The sequence below is a fragment of the Bactrocera latifrons genome, unplaced genomic scaffold, assembly GCF_001853355.1.
Source record: "Bactrocera latifrons isolate USDA-ARS-PBARC rearing strain unplaced genomic scaffold, ASM185335v1 scaffold_177, whole genome shotgun sequence".
NCBI lineage: Eukaryota > Metazoa > Arthropoda > Insecta > Diptera > Tephritidae > Bactrocera > Bactrocera latifrons.
Window position 1 is genome coordinate 500,013 of NW_017535263.1, and position 21,405 is coordinate 521,417.

The 21,405-nt window shown below is 35.4% G+C and overlaps 1 protein-coding gene across 1 annotated transcript; it reads left to right on the plus strand.

The window, feature by feature from the left end:
- Nucleotides 1–460: 460 nt before the first annotated feature.
- On the plus strand, nucleotides 461–16,084 carry LOC108967108 (myb-like protein Q). Its single transcript, XM_018930354.1, has 3 exons — nucleotides 461–1,160; nucleotides 15,027–15,400; nucleotides 15,551–16,084. The coding sequence occupies exons 1-3, from the start codon at nucleotides 461–463 to the stop codon at nucleotides 16,007–16,009; spliced, it is 1,533 nt and encodes a 510-aa protein (XP_018785899.1). The 3' UTR covers nucleotides 16,010–16,084.
- The last annotated feature ends 5,321 nt before the right edge of the window (nucleotides 16,085–21,405 follow it).

Below are 21,405 nucleotides of genomic sequence, written 5' to 3' on the forward strand. Positions count from 1 at the left end.
AATTATATAAAAAATACGCCAACTGCAAAATAAAAGACTCGAAATTAATACCGACAGCTAGTCAGCGTGGCGCACTGTGTTAGCATCCACGCAGCAGCGCACCCATGGCGTTGTGCTGTCGCCGCCAATCGAGATCGACAAATGTCCGTGCGACAATTTCGTTAATTAATTGACTTGTAATTGAATTAATGGACAAATAAACACACGCACGCTAATACTACTACTTGCATACATAACGGCATAACGCTGCTGCGCACACTTCTGCTTGTTTATATGTATGTCGGGCCATTGCCTCTGCAAGTTTGTAGTCCAGTCAGCGAAATTCGACACTGATTTGCGCTAATTTAATGAGTTTCACTTGTTAACCGTCGCACGCGTCTCCGCATATAATAGCTGCTCACTCCTTCGCCGCCTTTATCTGCTTGCGTGGCACTTGTGTGTGTGTGGTTGTATGGCAGTCATGCTTAACTATCACGAACCACAGCATCTACAACAACCACAGGCGATGCCACAATTGAGTGGCTCAATTGCTAACGCCGACAATTTCTATTACCCACAAACGGTGAACGTGCCCACGTTGACATTACATAACGCTAATAACGTTGGCGGTCGTGCTGTCACTGCAGCGTCTGCATTGTTGGCGTCGGCATCGGCGCCAGCGTCATCGTTGGATCATCTGCACAGTCTGACGCAGCATAATGCATTTGCGGCACATAATTGCAATAATAGCAACAACACTAACAACAACAACACCAACAACTGCAATGCCAATACCATTAACATGAGCTCCGCCGCCGGTGATGGCACAGCTTATCGACAACAACAGCATCGTCATCAACAACAACAACAGCAGCAGCAGCAGCAACAACATCATAATCATCAGCACACACAGCAGCCGCAAACGGATCGAATTGCCGTTAGCGGCAATGGTAATACTGTTGGCTGCCGCAATTCCTGTTCACCCGATGAGCTTACAAAAATCGAAGATAACTATCCTTTGCACGTCGTTGGCAGTAAACATTCGGAGAATGTGAAGCGTTTCTCCGTGAACAATTTGTTGGAATTGGCTAATGATTGCCGCATTTCAGGTAGATTGCACCATCAGCATCAACAGCAGCAGCAACAGGAGAATTTGGATGGTACGCAAATAAATGATTTAGGTGGGTAAATCTTCACAAAGTACATATTTATGCATTCATATATGTACATAAGTATGTATGTGCGCCTATGTTTATGCAAAACATCTATAATATAATGTCTCAAATTTCTTTGGAAATTTCACCAAAATTGGGTTTGCCGACGGCTTTTATATGTGTGTTTGTGACAGCAATCGAAAATGCAAGGATAATTGAATCCGTCTGCAGTAGTTGCACTCCTTTCATTTTGTTGACAATTAATTGAGGTTTGGGATCAGCTGATGACATCAAAAAAAAAAAGTGCAGATTGTTGATTAAAAGGTGTAGTTAATTATGACTTGATGAGTGATAAAAGCTGAATTTTCTATTTTTAGATTTCAGTTGCTGGGTCATGGACTCTAATAACGACAAAAAAACATTAGAGAAAATACTTTGCTAAATATACATATAAAGTCTCATTTAAACATATTTATGTCCACAAATGTGGATATATATGGCATTATTCTTCTTCTGTAGACACCCCTTACGCGTTTACAATAACAACAAGATATGCGAAATTTTCGAGTTATGATTATCAAGACTGACGTGTGAGGCAATTCGGGAGTGCGACGACTGCTTGTTTCAGCCGTTGTACACTCTTATAGGAGATTGTACCTTCTCTATTTAGATCCGTATTTCGAATTATTTTATCCATTAGTAAATGGATGAAGTCGTACTATAGGCAGTCGCCTTGTCTGAAATTTCATTTGGAGAGGCTTTTCCCGGTCCTGACGGAGCTTTTGGTATATTAGTTTGCGGCGACATGGTATTACTGTTATCAAAAAGTAAGCTGAATTTGATTATAAAATGTAATTTCTATACTTATTCTTTCAAGTCGATTTCATCCCCTTCAAAGTAATCGCCGTCTGCTAAAACGCAATTTGCCCACGCTTTTTCCAGTCCTCCAAATAGTCGGAATAGTATTTTTCAGCATAGTAGCATTCAAGACCTTCTTCTATACGACATTTAAGTGGAGTTTTTAGTAAATAAATCGCGAGGAACCAATGCAATATGAAATGTCGATTTTGGCACCTAGTGGGACTTCACGTGCTTTATTCACGAAGAATTTTTCAAAATAGTTGGCCTGAGCCAAATGATATTCCAACACTATCAGCGATGTCTGTAATTGTCTATCGACAACCTCTAAGCCAATAACCAATTCTTTGATTGTTTGGTCGTGACCCTCGTCATAAGAGGTTGATGGTTGTTCACAACGCGGTTCATTTTTAACTCGTCCTCGGCCCACTATGAACTCGTTGTATCTTCTATAAAAGTTTTTGGGCCATCCAAAGGCCTACCGCAACATTTTTAACGTGTCCACACAAGGAAATCCATTGCTTAAACATTAGTTCATTAATTTTTTTATTTCTGTAGTACATTTATTAGCATTGTTTGATTTTAAGATTAGAGAGATTTTAAAAAAGGAGAGTTGAGAGATGAACTTGTAAAATATGTTACCTTTGGTTAAGACCAGTCAACTGAGTAGATTTAGTATTATAGGTATATCTGCCCGTACGTTTTACCGAAAAATTGTTACTTATCTACTAATAATTTCTCGGAGAAAGAGGTTCAAACATATAAAGAAAATTATATAGATATTGTATTTGATGCAATTGTAAAAGTTCATTGTTCTTAAAGAAATATGAGTTTGGTGTAATAAATATTACGCTCCAAACCCGATGTCATCATTACCTCCAGATACTAGCGGAAGTCGAATAAAAATACGAGAAATAAAGCAAGATGATTCAAATATATTTTTCGAAAAAGAAATTTCACTAGAAAATTAAAAAGCGTTTAGATACTGTATATGGTAACAGTTCCACTTCGACGGTGTTATAGTAGTTGTGTTCACCTTGACGGTTCTTTGTATCAATCAGAGTGACTGTCTGTCTGTCTGTCTGTTATAACTTTAGTAAAAATTAAGATAAAACGTCATTAAACGAAAATGTTTAAATTGTTATAACTTAGCCCTAAATTAAGACATAAAATTATAGTCTGGCATAGGGGATCGCAGAAGTAAGCGCCGTGGTAAGAACTTTAAGGGGCTATACCAGTGTGACGCATGAAATATTAGGCAATTTTCGTGAATTTCTTAAAAGAAAGTACTCGATCGAATACTTCGAAGTTCTTTGAACATGACAAGGTATATTTCAGCTATATTTTAATAACTTTTTTTTCACAAAAATGTTGAAAAATAACTGTTATGTATTCTCTTCGACCAAGAAAAAAGTGCCCCAACTGCTGACATGATTCCTCCAGAATGAATAGCTGAAACAAAAAAATTCAAAGAGGTTATTAGATTTAATGTTATTTCCTATACAATGACTTACGATTTTTGAAAAATATCAAAAATTAAAAAAATTGCTCAGTTCTGCAGAAAAATTTAATTTTATATTAAATTTAGGTAAACAAATTTCGTTTTATTAATGCCAAATTGACAATTTTAAACTAATAAAATGTATATATATTCAACAATAATCAATTTTTATATTAAATAAATAGTTAAAATGTTCCGGACTACAAACACTGCAATTTCTTATATTATATATGTAAATCAATTTAAATTCCATTATGTCTAAAATGCAAATCAAGCATGCTTTTATAATAACGAGGCATCTTTGTGCCTAAAATGGATAAAATTGGGTGAAAACTTGCCTTAAACTCCTTATAACTTACAAACCTTATGCACCTGAAGTTATTTCTCCAGCTTAGACCCTGACAAGTTGCAAGAGTATGAAAAGTTTGATTACATTCGAGCTTTACCCATTCATACTTGTATTTTATACCGATTATACCTTTGCAGAAAAATCTGAGTATGTTATTACTTTGAAATAGCAAATTGCTTACTTTCCATGCAAAAAAATTTGGAATCTGATCAGTTAATGACCATGGTCACACCTACATCGAATGTGACGAAAGGGTTACTACAGGTATCTGCTGTGTAGTTAATTATACTCGCATATAACCGATAATGACCTTGTGTATACAAAGAATGGCTGAAATCGGTTAATAATTTTTTACAAGCATCTAAAATTGCTTCCAACACTAACAATCATATATTTTTAGATCTTGTATATCACTTAAAATATTATATTGAGTTTCGTTTACGAAGAAAACTTCTAGCTCAAGTTGAAAATTTGGTATGAGTTCGATGAAATGGATTCGTTAATACAAAATATAATTTGTTCGAAGCCTTTAGTGATACAGTACGAGTTGTGCAAAATTATTGAATATCACAACAATTTGTCGACGGCATCACCTTGGCGCATTCTGCTGAACGCACAGTCTTATGTGGTATATGCCTGTACATAGTATAGAGAGAGTATTGCTCACGCACACTACTAAGTGCATTTCCACTCCACTCGACTGACAGCGGAAGGCAGTCATTTCAACCGTACGAAAAACTAAAAATTCCAACATTCTCACAAATGACATAATGTTAATTCGTGTTGACAGTGCCGGCTGCTGCTGACAGCCAGAAAGGCAACCGGCAACCAGCAACAAGCGCAGCCAGAAGAGCAACCGCAAGCAAAACAATACAAACACATACGAAAATTGGGAGGAAATTCAACTAAAAGTCTTGACATAAAAGTTCACTTTGTGTGGAAACTGACGCCATATACCAATTTGTATATACAAGGCTCTGTTTGTTCAAACTTTTGGCTGTAAGTGAGACTTTTGCATTAGAATTTTTAACTTTTGCTAAAATCGAATTCGTCTGTAATAACTGGAAACGTTCCATTTTTGTATTTTAATTCTACAGCAAATTTGTAGTTGTTGTTTGTTTTTGATACCCGTCATTGCGCTTGCTTTCAATATACTACTCGTGTAATCTTATCCTTGCTTGTTGCTCTTTTATGGCGCAACTTTAATAGACTCAAGTGACATGTTGCTACTGGTGACTGCAGCAAACAATGCATTGCAACAACAACTGTAACGCACTTATTTTCGCTAGATATATGCACGTCTATGCGCTCTTTGCTGCTGTCACGGCATTTTCAACGTCCAAGTTAATTTAGTTTGAGTCGCATGCCGCATGTGCAACGATGCAACACAAGGTGTATCCTTTTCAAATGTTGCCACACTCATGTAGTCGCTTGTCGGTTTTACTCACTATGGTTTCTACTACATTTTGGTGTGCATTGCACTTTATCTGGTGCTTCTCCCCACTTGAAATTTAACTTTTTATACGCTTCTGTTTCATTGAGCATTTGGTTGCCGAGTTTTCATGTCTGTTGTACGCTACTCGTTTTCCGATCTCTATATTTATTTGTTCAGTTTACCTTAAGGAAACTACACTTAAAGGGTAGGAACTTCTGTGGCGCACCCGTTTTTTATGCGATCCCACATTATTTTGACAGACAACAATCCCTCAGAGGCTATACTGTCGTGCTTGTGGTTTTTTATGGCACACAAAGCCAATAAAAAAAAAAAAACTAAACAACAACAGCGCGTTCGTTATAGCTACTTATTTGTGGTGGTGATAGGGTGATGTTTGAAGTTTGGTGACAAATTGGCATCACTTGTGATGTGACAGATTTATTTTGTGCTGCGTCACTTTGATGGAGTTTGTTTTTATACCTCACAGACTAGTACGCATGTGTGTGTGTTTATTTATCATCTGCAAGAAGTAGTTTTTTCGAATTCACATTTAATTTGTTTTTTACTTCTCCGTAATTTGTAATTGACTGAGTTATTGTCTCTATAAAAAGTGCTAAATATATTTGTGTAGTTTGTGGGTGCCTTCCGCAAGTGCCATCGATGTACTCATTTGCCTACCCTGTATATGCTGGTTTTTTTATGAGGATTTAAATTACTCAGTCAGTCGATATTCGTGGAAACTTTTTTAATTTTATTTTCTCGTTTTATACCCTGAACCCTATAGAATTTGACTGGCATTCAAATTGAATAATCTCAAACAAGTTCTTGTATGGACAACTTCTTTATTTGACATATTATTTTCCAAAAATATGGCAGGAATTATTGTCCAAAACAACGCTATAATTTTCGAGCATAATCTAATCCGATTATTATAGCATATAGTTCTCATACAAATTAACCGATAAAAATCGAGTGCTTGGAAAACTTTTTTATTTAACAAATTATCTTCACGAAGTTTGACTTATATTAAAGAATGATCCATTTCGAGGCTACCTAGTTGTTTAAAGAAAAAACACAGAAACTTAACTGTTGTCTTTCAAATGTTGGCCGCAATTATATCTCAGATGATCCATCCGTTGAGTCCAATTTTCGGTCACCGAAGTATTCTGTCAATAAATCTTTTGATTGGTGTGATATGTGAAAATTGACGCCGTCTTCTTGAAACCAAATGTCGCCGAGATCGCAATTAGTTATCATGGCCCGATGGCGGTCGCTATTGACGGTTACGTTCTCACCAGCATCATTTTCGAAGAAATATGGACCGATGATTACACCGGGCCACAAACCACACAAAACCATTGTTTTTTCTGGATGAAATGGCAGCTCTTGAATGTCTTCAGGTTATTCTTTGTCACAAATGCCGCAATATTGATTATTTATATACCATTATGTTGAGCCAAGAATGGGCCTCATCGCCGAACAAAATATGGCTTGTGAAGCTCGAGTGGCTAAAGTTCTTGCAGAGGCTGTATTCTATACGCTTCCAATTTAAGATCTCGACGTAAAATGCCCCCAATTCATTCCATTCCTGATCTGTTAAATGATGATTTCTGAAAAAATACCTCTTCTTGGAACATCCGCTATCATGCATATTGTACAGATCGGACCTCTATAGCATATGTTATTTACACCTTTTATTAATAAAATAAATGCTTCTGTGAATTGTACTCGTATTATACCTTCGGTGCAGCCGAAGTTCACGGTTTCGATATTGCTTATCTTTAGCTCACTTAACTTTACATACACATATACTCTCACACATTTTGGTTGTGAACAGCAGTCAGTTGTTTCCGTCGCAACTCATCAAAATTGAGACATATCACATCAAGCGTGTAAGTAATACGTCAACGTTTGTGAATTGCCGCCAAATGCTGGCCAGGTTATTATACACAAAGGATTCGCCTGAATAATATTTGTTTGATGGTTGCGATATTCCCCTTTCCATAGCGGTTTTATCACAGAAACTGACAGTAAACACTTTATATTAAATATGAATAGCAAATCTTGTAGAACTTCGCAATCATTACAAAGTTGGCAGGGAGTTCAAATATATTTAAGTTTACCCAAGATTGATATTTCAACTTTTCTTATTTCAGTTCAGAAAATCTTCTCCCTCACTGTCCTGGCTCCTTAGAACAGTATCTTTTCTTAAGTTCTACTGTATGTATTTGAATATCGATCGATTGGCGAATATGAAGAAAATCATATAAAACATACTTCACACTGCGTAGTATTTTTCAAAACAAATTATATTTTCAATCTGATAATTTCGCGAATCTGTAGGGCAATTGGCCTTCTGAAGTACCAATCAACTTCACAACTAGGCCTTTTTGAACTCTAGGTGCGACATCTCATTGCACTTTATATTAAAGAAAAGCTGTAAATTCTTAATTGTGGGGAAAAAATATAAGACCCGTCTGGTTAAAATCATTCTTAATATATATACTGAAGACATATCCATAACTCTGATTATACGTCTCATAGATAAATTCACAATTTCTTCAGTTTAATTTTTTACTCGCCCTATCTCCCCTCTCGAAATGTCAACTCTGTTGCTTTTATGTTGACAGCTCGGTTATGCGCCGCTGTCAAATCAGAATCACAAGCACCGCCTTTCAAAAATTGCCCACATATGGCGCGTGTGTGTGCAACGATTTATCATTATGCGCACAGATACTCTGTGTCGGCAAGCATAACAACAACAGCAACTACAATAAAAGCATACATCGCACAATTCAAGTGGCTGTCGGTGTGACTTCCCACAGCGAACGAGATGAATAATTAAATTTTAAAGAGCACTAAATTTTCACCTAATTATAAATCATCATCGTTTTGTATGTTTTTTCGTTCGTTCGGATTTTCAGCCCCTGCTTTCAAGCAATGTCAACTGCCGACCGCTGTTTGTTGGCTGCCTCCTTCACATTGTTTTGAGTTATGCGCGTTCCGGCGTAATTTGTGTCATCGCATGGATCAGTGACATTTCATTTGGCGGTTCCTTGACAAGCGCTACTCGTATGACTTTTTGCTACTGGGCATAAGCTCGTATTATAGTTTGGAATTTATGTGAATTTATTTGTGTTTATCATATTTCGCAGTAGTTTCGCGGTATTTTACAGTGAATGAGTGATTTTGTTTCAGTTATCTGCTAAATAGATCAGTTCCTGATAATAGTAAAATAGTGGTTTAATGCATTCAAAAAAATAACAAGTAGTCCAATTTTGTGGATAATAAATAAAAACATTAAGAATCAAATAAAATACATATGTGACTATCAAAAGTTAGTTTAAAGTAAAAGTTTTCTCCTAAATACTACAATATGTTTATTTTAATAAGAAAGGGAAGCTTACCTCTGTTATAACCAAATTCTTTATACACACGCAACTTGTAAGGATCAAAGCCCTGCAATATTTTCCGAGTTGGCAAAAATAGGTATTAAAGGAGTTTGCGAAAGAGTTTAATACACGATATTCTACGACTTTCTGAAGGGATTCGATTGCATATTTGGTGTCTTACATACATATAAAATGTATGTGTCACGTTGTTTGTCCCCGATGGAATCCTAAACTATTGAACCAATTTTAGTAAAAGTTAGCACACCGTGTCCAATTCGAACCAACTTAGAAGATAGGATAGTAAAAACAATTTGTAAATAAAAAATGCAGTGGAAGCTTTATTAAATTAACGCTCTATTAAGCGGACAACTCTATTAACTGGAAAGAAAGCTGGTAACCTTCGTTAATTCTTCCAAAATTCTTATACCAAAAAAATGTTTTCGCCTTTATTCGTAAATAAAAATTTCACTACACGTATCCCACAGCAACGCGTGGCCGGATCCCCTAGTTAAATATAAATTATAAGTCATAGACTTACTGTGTTCATTACTGTATATTGCTTCATATGATTTATTTATATTATAATCAATCTAATTAATTCTAACCGAATTTCATATATTGGGTATACCGAGGTGCGTTCAAAAATTATCAGGTATTTTCGTTTTCTGAAAAAAAAATATATATATTATATATATATATATATATATATATATATATGCATAGCCATTACTTCTTTCATCGATGCGCTTCTACTATCATCTATGCTTTTAAGCCGACGAAGCTTTAGCGTTTTCTTTATTTTTAGAAATAGGAAAAAGTCATAGGGAACTATAGCTGACGAAGATTGAAAACAGACGCATCATGATAGTATTCTTTAGACAAAAATTTAGGAACAATTCGATGCTTGTTGTGAGCTTTTAAGAAACGAAAACTTGACGGAAGGAAAACTTATTACGGGAAAAAGAAGTTATCTGAATTTCATCAATATGTATATCTCAGGTATGAAGTCAGACATAGGCGCTGAGGTCGACATATACGCCATCAGAGGGCATGAAAACTAATTGTCCGATTTTTACCATACTCGTATAGTATACTTCGGAGGCAAAATTTTTTCTAAGAAATATTCTGAAATCTTACCTATTGCTAGATTTATATACTGTAAAGAGAAAGACTTACATAGATATGCACTATTTTCAAATCTGTTACAAAGGCGATGGGATTTTCGATTTCGCTAACGATATCAAATTAATGTTATACACCAAACTTGGTTAAAATTTATAGAGTAGTTCCTTAGTTTAGGTATTTCACATGAAAAGCGGGCATTGCCACACCCATTGTTCAATATTTACACTGATTTCTATGAAACCTTTCTGCATCATATGTACAGAATTTAATGCTGCTGATGTACTTATCTAGTGAGCTATTGAACCTTTAGTAGTTTTCAATATAATCGTTTTATGGGATTGGCCTGGTTATCATTTGATTTCATAAATTTTTTCCATTGTGTGAAATGGTTTAATACCCCTTGTTCTTCTTAGCAAGTGTTGTTGAAAAGGCTAAAAATATAGTAGTTCGTGAGGTATAGACATTATACCTATTAGGGGTGCCTCGTCCACTCGCTTATTTAAAGAAATAACACAAAAAATTCAAATTTAATGATGACTATGTAACACTCGAAAGAACATTATTTGGCATTTATTTTTTGAAGATTATCTCTTTCAAATGTTTGCCGCGGCTAGGTATCAGATATCCCATCTGTTGAGTGCAATTTTCGATGACTCGTTCGAGCATTTCGATTGGTAACTTACGAATAACATGTGATGTTTTGCCTGACTCGAAACGGGGTATTCCACATAAGCTTTAGACTTAACATATCCCAACATAAATAAGTTAAACGGAGTGATATCATATGATCTTATTGCACAATCGACCGGCCCAAAACGTGAAATTATCTGCTCACCCCTCAATAAATCTATTGATCACGAACATCAATTTTAGTAATCAAATAGTCGGTTATCATGGCGCGATAACGGTGACTATTGTCGGATATGTTCTCATCGTCATCATTTTTAAAGAAATATGGATCGATGATTCTACAAATCACACCAAACCATTTTTTATTCTGGATGAAATGAGAGCTCTTGAAGCTCTTCGGGTTATTCTTCATCCCAAATGCAGAAATTTTGAAGTTTTGTTTACATATCCATTGAGCCAGAAGTATTCCACACTTTTCAAGAGCCTTTGGGAAGATTGAGCGAGGTCAGTTCTTGCACAAGCTGTATTTTGTAAATTAAAATTTATGTAAGATCTCGAAGTAGCATGCGTCAAGTCGGTCCATACGTCAGTCAGAGTTGCTGTTCGTGTATACTCACAGCTACGGCTGCTATATTTTCGTGCTGGAAGTGATCTTTTTGGTCGAATATTATTCAATAATAAATGCTGGGTCCAACGTGGGTGATGATGTTGCGCATAGTATGCTCAGTTGGCGTACTGGCGATGTTATCGATCATAAGTAGAGCAAAGCGCACCAAATACATTTTTGCAGAACATGAATTTTCATAACAATTGTTGAACAATTTGTAGTTGTTGTTCAGGCGTAAGTTTTTCCATGATGAAATGCCAAGCAATACTGAACAAAAATAACGTGACAGCTTGACACGACTCACGCGTGATCTGTCCAAAAAAAGCTACTGAAAAAATTACCATTTTTTCGATTAAAAATTATTTCTCTTGCCGGGCTTTGTTTTCAAATCAAGTCCAACTAATTGTCATCTATTTTGTTACCATTTAACTATTGTAAGATTATGCAAAATCCGTCTTAAAGTTTGGGAAAATTTACTTTTTAAAAACCGTATAAAAATTTTGTGCTAAATTTGGTAAAAATTAAGCATTGAAACAAAAAGCAAAAATGTTTCGTGGATGCGAACACATACATAAGTCTAACATACTTTTATGGAGCAATCGTAAAAGCAGCTGATAATTAAAGATCGCAGATGCCTAGAAATGCTTTCAGAAAATCAATTAACTTAGCTGTTGAGGATAAAATCATACTGAAATATTAAACTGAAATACACAAGGTAATGCTAAACATTTTTATGCCCCCAATGAGCTATTAAACATGTGCTATTACTACTAAATATGTGAAAAACCTAAATATTTTCCAGCAAATGTGAATACTAAATCATTATTTTACGAGTTTTTAATTCGATTACCAAATGCAATTGCCTTGCGGGGTGCTAATGGTCTACCAAGTACCGTAAAGTGTGAAATTAAATGAAAGAAATTCTCGCTAAAATTTATATGAAAACCAGAAAGTGAAAGTATTAAAGAGATGTATTCAAGAGAAATGCACGAAAAACTATTTAAGGATCTGTGTAGTTATGTGTGTGTTTGCGTGTGTGCTTGTCGTCAGCTGGCGAAAGGTGTTAAGTGAGTAATAACAAAATCAAGCTATTTGCTCTACGTGCCGAGTCTAGTGTCAAGCATGACAATTGACCATTTTGTTGTTATTGTATTTGGTGGTGACGCCTGAGAGGTTGTAAACATGCTGTGTAACTAGCCGGCAAAATTTAATGATTCACCGCAACGGCACAATGAAATTGACAACGACCATTGACACATAAAATCACATTTGATGGGTCCTCTGGCGCTTGCCCGCCAAATGCTGACGCGTCGTAAAAATCTTAATGTGTTGTAAACGACACAATGGCGTGGCTGATAGTGTGGGTGTACGTAAGGAGCTATATTTTCTAAGTTACATAGATGCGGTGGTCATTTTCCCCTAATGTGTAATTTGAGCTTTGATTTGAAGGTTCTCACACTATGTGGAATTGATTTAATGTTTACGATGCTACTACTTGTGACTACATGCGTATGTATATATGGCTTGAAGGGAAGAGGAATTTATAGGAATTTATTGCTTTCTTAAATGTAAAATAATGCATGGAAAATTTTCAGTAGTACACTTAATTTGGTATATAAGGATGTTTTTTTGTACTAGGGTGTGTTTATAGGTTAACGAACAAAAGATAGAAATTTGAAGATATAAAACCTTTGGAAACTAGAAAGGAAGGGCGAAGGTGTTACCGAACATTCATACTCTGACAACCTGCCAGGATCAAAGTCAGGAAAATACTTTCAAGTGCAAGGTTTTAAGTCATATGAGATTTACAGCAATATTACTCCCGATTTAATCCATTTTATGCACAAAGATGCATCGTTATTAGAAAAACAAACTTCTTCAATTTTATTAAAATGACACATAAATTTGTTGGTATATGCGGTATAAACTCAACTGATAGTTCAAAAATCTTTCTATTAGGTATATGGGGGCTAAAGAAATCATTGATCCGACCCAACCCATTTTTGGCATAAAGGCATACTATCGATTCTATACGTATTTCTGAAATATGTTCTATAATATATTCAACAGATTGACAGGTTGGTCGATATTGTTCGAGTAGGTCCTGAGATAAGGCTTTTCACTGAAATGTCCATTTATGACTCCAGCTCTTATAAATATCTATATATTCAATATCTCTCTTGTATTTCTTTATTGACTTCGCGACGGATTCTGTTCAATTTTCAAGTATATATCTGACACATTGGCCGATATTTTTCGTAAAAAGCCAACTATATTCCTTGAGATTCACATATTCGATACCAAGAGCCTTATACAGTTTTGGCTCATTTTGGACAATTTTTTGTCATAAGACACTATATGTGCAAATTTGTATCTCGTTATATTAATTGCTCTTGCTTTGTATATCAGAAAGTGAAAGGATCAAATGAAATTTAAAATTGTGTTGTATGGGAAGTAGCTCATTTTAACACTGTAACATGAAAATATTGTGGTAATGTCTTATACCAAATTTGGTTTAAATCGGTTGAGCACATCCATATCGGGGGTAGAACATAATATATTTGGCGAATTTAGTTCTTGATTCATCGCGCTTTTATTAGTATTTAATAGTATACAAAAAATTTACATTGGAAGTGAACGGGGTTATAATCCGATTTCATCCATTTTTCTTCGTTACGTGTTCTTAAAATATTTGCTTTAGTCAAATTTGGTTGTGTGGCAGCCATCTACGAACTTGTTCTGCATTTTTTCCAAGGAATACGTACTAGTATACTAAGTTTCATTAGGATATTTAAATTTTCAGATAGTACAACTTACAGCTTGAATAGACAGGACGGACGGACGAATGGACAGAAGGACAGACAAACATCCGGATTTCAGCTCGTCTTAGGTTTTAGTTTTAGGGAAGACAAACATATCATGTCTTGGCAACTAACAGATTTTCAATAAGAGCGCTACAAAAGTATTCTTGTGAACGTACATTCGATTGATTGATTTTATAGTCCACAAGGCACGTTTGCTGAACTCCAGACGCTGAATCTAATTTTTTTCTGGTATAAATCGGCCGATACTGCTGCAATTTCCTGTTTCATATTCGTATTCTTCAATCGTCGCTATACGTGACGTAGCCCTACAGGAAATAGTCTAATGACGTCAAATGGCATGATTAAGGCGACCAATTGACTTGACCATTTCGACGTCAGAGAGATGTCCAATGCTTAAGAACAACATGTGAAAGACTGATTCGGGTCTTCGTTACTCCTTTGTCTCAATGGCACGGAAACATTTTTTACTGTGCCTTTGGATTCAATTTTTTCTACTAGACACTCAATTGTGGATCTAAAAGGACGATTAAGATGACCATAAATTGGACGTAGCGCTCTTAAAGTTAAGGCTACTGACACCATATTTCGGTAGTAAATTTTAATAATTTTGACTCGTTGTTGGATCGTATATCTTTCCATGATGATATGACAAATCTTACTTAGAAGTCATTTGCCGAATGAACTTAATTTTTAAAGTATTTTCGAATATGCGCACATTCGACAAAAACAAAACCGTTTTTTTTTAGTTCACGAGTGGATAAAATTCTGTAAGTTAGTCGATGTCGTATTTAACCAGACTTTTTTATAGAACCCTGTCCTAAGTATGATTTATAGTTCGCCTTTTCTATTAAAAATTTTACTGGTAGCTGTGTACAAAATATAGTTCGAACAAGTTCTTCATGAATGTGTATTCTTAAAATCAACATTTTATTGAAGTCAGGCTATCATGACGGCACGAATCTAATTACTAAAGGCTTCTGAGTTTTTTTATTTATTGGAAACACGTGCCTTCTACTCCTCTGTCGTAAACACACATATTTTTCAAAAGGATCGTATAAATTACGCCATGATCTCACCGTCGGCATGCCGTTAATTCTTATTATTCTTTGGCTTTTGCAGCGTAAAAGCCCCCGCAGTAGAATTTTAAAAGGCCCAATATATAAATTTACAGATGACAGTTTCCGTAGCAGCAATGACGACTACCCCGATGCTTCCAATTTAATGGAGCTAACACACACAGTGCCGGTGCCGCGTCAAAATTCACAACATCACCTGCCGAATTCGCAAACCACGCACATGTTGCATCAACACAGTGAACAACAGCAAATGCTTACACAACATTCACAGCACGTTGCACCGCCGCCACCCATAACGTCGGTCCAACAGCAACAACAACATTCACGTAAGCCACGTCGCAATCGAACTACGTTCACCTCTGGCCAATTGACTGCATTGGAGAAGGTCTTCGAACGTACTCACTACCCGGACGCATTCGTACGCGAAGAGCTGGCTAACAAAGTGGGACTAAGTGAGGCACGTGTACAGGTGGGTGTCTGTACTAACAAAATCGCCAATGAAATTTTAATACCTGCACATGCGATGAATACATTTATGCACTTTTCTTAAAAGTCACTCACTGCCACAACTACTACCATTTACTCTTTGCCTCTTATACGTCTGTCTGTTCTGTCATAGGTATGGTTTCAAAATAGACGCGCCAAATTTCGCCGCAATGAACGGAGCTCTACGTGTGGCCGCTCCATATTGGCGAGTACGCCACAACCGGTGCCGCCCATCACCGTCACGCACAAATTCGATAAAGCCATCGTCGGTAGTGGCAGTGCTGGTGGATTTTTTCATCAGCAAATGGATCATGCGGCCGCAGCGGCAGCCGCTTACACTTTGAGCTTTCCAACACTTGGCATGTATTCAACGGCGGCGGTAGCTGCCGCTGCTGCAAAAAATTATGCAAATTCCTATAATGCATTTGGCAGTGGACCCGCGGTTGGTGCTACTGTGGATGGACTCACCGGTGCAGGGGGTGGTGGAGGTGGTGGCTGTGGCTTCTTTGGTTCTTCGAATTATTGTGCGCCTGCTACTGGTTATCAACACAGCTATGCAACATTGCGGTACAAGGGAGCTCAAGGATTTTAGCGCTATGAAGTGAAATGTTAATAGAAGCTGGAGATAAGTGAATAAAAAGTACAACTTAGTTAAATTTTCATTAATATACTTAAGGAGATTCGTTCAATAAAATATTTATTTAATATTATCTATTATGCGCACTGTAAGTAAAATGAATATAAAAGATTTTTATTGGATTTTGTGAAGAAGCCATGCAAAAGGATTTGAAAATTATTAAGCAATCAGTGGGATATGTCTTTTCTAGTAATCTATGTATGACTCTCTGAAATATTTAGTTCGGCGTCGTCATAAGACTTTCGACGCTGAATTTTTGCTTGTGAAATCAATTAAGAAAAGTGAATAAAGATTTTTTCACCAGCCGCATATATTTTTTTTTACTGAAAACGCCTTTTTAACTGAGAGTGACCTCCGTGCCGAAGCGACCGTTTTGTTTGGAAATTTAGATGGGGATCATTTTCTTAATAAATTCTGCTCGCAATGAAAAGAGTTTTTTATATTTAACATTTATTTTAGTAAGTACATTTAGTAAGGCGTTTTAATTTACCCATTTGTCGAAATATTTTTTCTGAAGTACATAAAGTCAATTCGGCTAGTGAGTGAAATTACTCAACAAAGAAGTTAATTCAAGTTTTTGTGCGCAATCAAATTTCAGGGGTCGAAACGTTCAGAATATTGTCCTTCGGTGATAATTGTTTGTCACGAGCAAGTGTTTTGATCGGCACAAATTATATAAAAGAACCAAGTGCAGAATGGGCATCATCATCAACTTTTGATCCGCACATCAATAAAATAAAGGAATTGTTGCTTGAGAATCGACAATTAACAGTCAGAGATCTTGCTGGCAACGTTAGAAGATCGGTAAGATCAATGAAAACCATTTTCAAAGATCTTTTGGGTCTAAGGAAAGGGAAAGCACAATTGGTTTCAAAAAAACTCATTTTTTTCGAAAAACAGCGCAGCGTTAACGTTTGTGAAACTATGCTTTTCGGTTACCAGTATGTCATAAAAAGTATTAGTACAGGCGATGAGTCTTAGATCTATGCTTATGATCTGCAAACAGACGATTAATCGGTCGAATAATGTGGCAAAGGTGAGCCGAGCCGAAAATACCACGTCAAAGCAGATCACAAAACAAAGTTATGTTGACCGTTTTCTTCGATTATCGAGGTGTAGTGTACTCTAACGATCGCCCTGGGGAAACCGTTTTGAGTCAATTGAAGTCGCTACGTGCATTGAAGGCTATTCTGGAAATCGAGTTTAACAACTGTTTCGAGGATTGGAAAAAACGGTGGCACAAGTGTATTGTGATCAAGGGGGTTTCCTTTGAGGGAATTTTTTTTAATATCCATAGCTGTTTAAAACTCATCTATACCACTTCGACATGAAATCAACTAAATTTTAGCAGACCAAACCAATATTGCGTTCCATGAATTCGGAATAATTTAGTTCGTCATTATTCTTAAGTACTTTATTTTTATGAAAACTTTCACTGTGTTCCATAGATTTTCAATTTAATTTAAATTACGAAGTCCACTCCTTTACATTGGTGTTGTTGACCTTTTTTTGTTTTTGTTCATTTATCCGTGTATTTGAGGTCATTGCTGAAATACCATCCATATCATAATGTACAAATTGCCATGTTTTGGTAAATTTTTTGAATGGTATGAAGTTGTAAGGTCACAATGCTTATCCTTTCTCATATACTTGTATTTAATATAAAAAAAAAATCAGGTTCTAATTTAGTTTATAATAAACCAGATAGTATAGTCCTTACATTATCTCGAAATTTAACATGCTTTATTGAGAATATTTTCATTCTTGTTTTAAAACGTCAAGGTGTCCTTATTCAATCACACAAACTATTCTGAATTTGTTCAACACAGAATGGCTTTTTATGCAATTCGTACAAATAATTTGAAGTTTACTAATGAAATTTATTTTGATAAATAATTAGTGATAAAAAGACCCCGTTAACTGGCGGCAACTTCATGCCTTACAAGCAAAATATTTTATCTTTTTTATGCATATTTCTTCTAATTATTTATTAACCAGTATCCTTTTCGTGTCGGAAACGTAAGCGAAGAATCGCAGCTGAAGAGGCTTATATGCACTTAATTACGCCTAACATTGTTTATGACCTATATTATATTTATTTAGTATAAAGTGCTACCGTTTTTACATTGTTCTGATGGCTATCTTTGCGCGCTGTCAAGTTTTATTTAAGGAATCGTCTCAGCGTGATCTTCCGAAAAATCACTGATTTTCGCGTTTTTTTTTTAAATGTTGAAATTAATTAATCGGTCAGATTTTTTATAAATAAATTATTCATGAAGAATACAAAATTATTTTTTTATGTTTATTAGTGGGTGTATAACATTTAAAAAATTGTTGAAATTATTGATTTTTGATCTAAAACGAAAATTTCAAAAAGATAATTAAACTGTAGGGAAGTCGCTATCGCGCTATGGAAGCTTTGAATAATTTGAATTTCGATTTCAATAGTTGAGAGAATGTTTACCGTAATATATACTATCCGATAATGTAACAAAAGAAAAAAAAAAGAAATGGTTTCTCGAAAATTTTACACATAGACGATCCACTAACATAATTTAGAAAAGTATTTACCTATGAAAATGATTTAAAAAATAAATATTTTTTGTATTGACTTAATATTTGCAACAAAGTTTTTACTTTGTACAAGACTTAGTTCAACACTGGACCAAACCAATATTTTTCTTGATATTTCGGAATTGAACTCAAACATTTTAATTAATTTTATATTTAAAAGACTGGAACATTTTTTGAAAATTCAGTGTCATCGTCATCGTGGATGTCATTAAGCGTTCATTAGCTTGAGATGTGTATTTATTCATTTTCTCCTTCAGTGTAATACACATTATTAAGTTTAACCTTTTTCCCGTAAGATTTTCAGTCCTTGATAGTTATTTATATTAAAGTAATAAATACACAGATTCGAAAAAGCGCAGTATGTACATACATTCACGCTTCTAAATATTATCTTAGTTTTTTATACTTTCGCAACAAAGTTGCTAAGGAAGTATTATAGTTTTGTTCACATAACGGTTGTTTGTAAGTCTTAAAACTAAAGGAGTTAGATATAGGGTTAAATATACCAAAGTGATCAGAGTGACGAGTAGAGTTGAAATCCTGATGTTTATCTGTCCGTCCGTGCAAGCTGTAACTTGAGTAAAAACTGAGATATCATGATGAAACTTGGTACACGTATTTCTTGGCTCCATAAGAAGGTTAAGTTCGAGTTCGGGCAAAATCGGCCCACTGGAACGCTCACAAAACGGTGAAAACCGAAAACCTATAAAGTGGCATAACTAAGCCATAAATAAAGACATTAAAGTGAAATTTGGTGCAAAGGATCGCGTTAGGGAGGGGCATATTTGAACGTAACTATTTGGGCCGAAACTACTATAGCTATGTCAACCAAACTCTATAGAGTCGTTTCCTTCAGGCGTGGCGTCGCCAGTTATGGACCAAAAACCATATCTCAGGAACTACTCGACTGATTTCAATGAAATACCACGCCTTCTTCGAATATAACGCTATTTTGAATTCCATCTGATGCCTTCTCTATATAATATATACATTAGGAACCAATGATGATAGCTCAACAAAACTTTACAAAAATACTGTATTTGAGCTGAGGTATCCCTTGTGGAAAAATTGTACTCAAAGTACACAAATTGATCTAATCTAATTAATTTTACAGCAAAATAAAAAAATATGTAAATGACGGATAATGAAATCTCGATTATCACTTTATCATGCGAGAATATAAAATATTCGGTGACACCCGAACTTAGCCCATCCTTACTTTTTTAAACTGCTATTAACTAATGAAATAAGAGAAAAACGGGCATAAGTATCATCTCTTATCAATTTTTACTTGGTTAGTAATTTGACTACTATAATAATTACGCCTGCAAGTAGTTTAAAACTATGCAGAGGATACGCAGAAAAAAAATTGATTTGGTCGTACAGTATTATTTAGAGAAGACGTATGGGATTGTCCGCATAGACTTTAGACTTATCACCGTGGGAAAAAATCCATCGATGTGATAATGCGTAATAAAGTTGAACGATTTGTGAACATTGTTCAGGCGTAAGAGTTTCCGCGATGAAATGTCAAATAATATTGAGCAAAAATAACCGAACAGCTGGACACCACTCGCCCTGATCTGTCGAAAAAAACGGCTATTGAAAAAAGTACATCACTCGAGCTGATATATTTAAACTAGTCTCTCAGATTTTATGATATCAAACAACTTGGCATAAACTATTATCAAAAGTAATAATTTCCAAAATTTTCACATCGAAAAACTATAACATTCGCGAATTTCACTTTTTGAGATAATTACACATCTTTTCGTACCATTTTATAATATAAAAAATGCTTTTGTGAAATGTATTATACCTGTAGCAGCCGAAGTTAATGCTTGTCTTCATTGTTTTTTAGTATTTCTTAGATATTGTTAATAGCTGTGTGAAATGATTTTTTATGCATATTTAATGATATTTCGTTTTGGGGAAAACATAACTTCAGTAACGATGTTTTAAGTCGACCAATTTAGTGTTCGGAAATGGTCAGATATTTTATTAGTACCAAAACTTACATCAAACCTACATAGTGAAAGTTATTCTTACATTTTGTACATCATCGCGCTCTATTATCACAATGTTATACAATAGAGCGCTTAAGTAAAATCAATAATTTCTATTTCAACTAGAACTTTCAGCAACAGAAATAGCCAATATTTCAGACCGTAGGTGCATTATTGCAATTATTTTCAATTTGTGTATTAAAGTTATAACCACTATTTCCCCAGCATATGTCCTACAAACACAAATATCCATTGTTGTTGTTATCGAAGTTGACTAACTTTACTGAATTCATTAGAACTGGAGCTGACCTACCTACGCACTGGCATTAAAACTAGTGAACCATTACCTTTCGCCGTCCTTGTAAAAGTGTTTGTCACACAAAATTGTATTCTCCACTTATGCATTTGAAACTCATTAATTTTGCGGTTGTGTGATGACGCACATTTGAAACACAAACACAAAATCCGCAAACTGTTGTGTGCTTTACGTGCTTTGTAAGACTTTAGTAATTTTAGTAGTCAGTTGACTGAAGTAAGTAAAGAGTTCTGCACTGTGTAGCAAACGCTAACGTCACCCACAAGTAAAACTGCACAGGAAGTGTGCAGTTGCGTTTACAACATATAGACAGGTGCGACACAACCACCACAGGAAATGAAAACTTTACAAACGCTTTTTTTCATTACTCTCAGGGTGTGGGTTTCGGAAACTGCAAAATGCACACGTTGACCTTTTGCAATAGTGGCAAAGAAAAAGTTATTTAACTTCGTCGA